Here is a 1,812-nt window from a genome sequence, read left to right as displayed (position 1 = left end):
ACAGCTCAGGCCGTGTCCGTGGGGCGCTGCCCCCATTGTCGGCCATGGGGCAGCGAGTGGAGCTGAGACGTCTGCCCGTGGGGGACTTCATGTGGGTGGCCAGGGAGAAGGACCACCCAGAAGGTGGGCGGGGCTTAGGGTGGGCGGGGCTTATGGTTGGGGGCGGGGCTTGGAGTGGGTGGGGCTTAGATCGTGGCTTTGTGTGGCTTAGAGAGGGCGGGGCTTAATGTGGGCGGAGCTTCTGATGGGGCGGGGCTTCCAATTGGCGGGGCTCAGTGTGGGCGGGGCTTTGTGGTGGGCGTGGCTTGGAGTGGGTGGGGTTCGGAGTGGGCGGGGCTTATGATTGGCAGGGCTTCTGGTGGGCGGGGCTTACAGTGGGAGGGGCTTATGATTGGCAGGTCTTTCTGGTGAGCAGGGCTTGGAGTGGGCGGGTCTTAAAGTGGGAGGGTCTAAGGATGGGAGGGGCTTAGAGTGGGCGGGGCTTAGAGTGGGTGGGGTTTATAATTGGCTGGTCTTTCTGGTGGGCGGGGCTTGGAGTGGGTGGGCCTTAGAATGGGCGGGGCTTATGGTCGGCAGGGCTTAGAGTGGGCGGGGCTTGGGGCAGGGCGGGGCTTAGAGTGGGTGGGGCTTGGACTGGGAGGGGCTTGGAGTGGGAGGGGCTTATGATTGGCAGGTCTTTCTGCTGAGCGGAGCTTGGAGTGGGCGGGGCTTATGTTGGGAGGAGCTTAGAGTGGGAGGGGCTTGGAGTGGGATGGGCTTATGGTGGGCGGGGCTTAGAGTGGGCGGGGCTTATGATTGACTGGTCTTTCTGGTGGGTGGGGCTTGGAGTGGGCGGGGCTCATGGTGGGAGGGGCTTAGATTGGGCAGGGCTTGGAGTGGGCGGGGCTTCGATTGGGCGGGGCTTATGGTGGGAGGGGCTTAGATTGGATGGGGTTTATGATTGACGGGTCTTTCTGGTGGGTGGGGCTTGGAGTGGGCGGGGCTTATGATTGGCAGGTCTTTCTGGTGAGAGGGGTTTAGAGTGGGCGGGGCTTATGATTGACAGGTCGTTCTGGTGGGTGGGGCTTTTGAGGGGGGCGGGGCTTGAAGTGGGCGGGGTTTATGGTGGGCGGGGCTTAGAGTGGGGGTTATGATTGGCGGAGCTTACAGTGGGCGGGGCTTACAGTGGGCGGGGCTTACAGTGGGAGGGGCTTAAAGTGGGTATGGCTTGGAGTGGGCGGGGCTTATGATTGGCAGGGCTTCTGGTGGGCAGGGCTTAGAGTGGGCGGGGCTTGGAGTGGGAGGGGCTTATGATTGGCAGGTCTTTCTGGTGGGCGGGGCTTTTGGTGGGCGGGGCTTCCGAGGGTGGGGGCGGGGCCTAAGGTGGTATGTGTTTTACATTGTGTGTGGGCGGGGCTATGTGAGGCCACGCCCCTTTATGCTAATTGGGGTTGTGGGTGGGCTCCCAGCCCATATATGGGTACACGGTGGGCGTGGTCTGTGTGGTGAGCGGGGCTTGTGCCTGATTGGTTGGGGCTGTGGGCGTGGCTTGTGATTTGCATGGAAGTGGGCGGGGCTACGGCGAGGGGGCGTGGTTTAGGTGGTGGGCGGGGGTGGGCGGGGCTTGGGTTGACGGACAGGGCTATAACGCGATGTGATTGGTCGGTGGGCGGGGTTTGTGGGTGGTGGGCGGGGCTTTGTGTGGACCCCTCCTCTTTTTTAGGCCGCCCCCCCCACGAGCTGGTGCTGGACGTGGTGGTGGAGAGGAAAACGGCGGCGGATCTTTGTCAGAGCCTCGTTGATGGGAGGTACAAGGAGCAGAAGGTGGGGAAT

General features: G+C 63.0%; 1 protein-coding gene across 1 annotated transcript in view; it reads left to right on the top strand.

Annotated features, from left to right (window-relative positions):
• Positions 1-6: 6 nt before the first annotated feature.
• The window catches only part of MUS81 (MUS81 structure-specific endonuclease subunit), a 3,276-nt gene continuing 1,470 nt past the window's right edge, over positions 7-1,812 (top strand). Inside the window, exons 1-2 of the mRNA XM_015851182.1 lie at positions 7-123; positions 1,703-1,803. Coding sequence (XP_015706668.1) covers positions 45-123; positions 1,703-1,803 — 180 coding nt within the window. The 5' untranslated portion in view covers positions 7-44. The remainder of the gene's footprint in view (positions 124-1,702; positions 1,804-1,812) is intronic.

The sequence above is a fragment of the Coturnix japonica genome, unplaced genomic scaffold (assembly GCF_001577835.2).
Source record: "Coturnix japonica isolate 7356 unplaced genomic scaffold, Coturnix japonica 2.1 chrUnrandom755, whole genome shotgun sequence".
Taxonomy (NCBI): domain Eukaryota; kingdom Metazoa; phylum Chordata; class Aves; order Galliformes; family Phasianidae; genus Coturnix; species Coturnix japonica.
The sequence above is the reverse complement of the archived record's forward strand: the minus strand, read 5'-3'. Positions and strand labels throughout refer to the sequence as shown.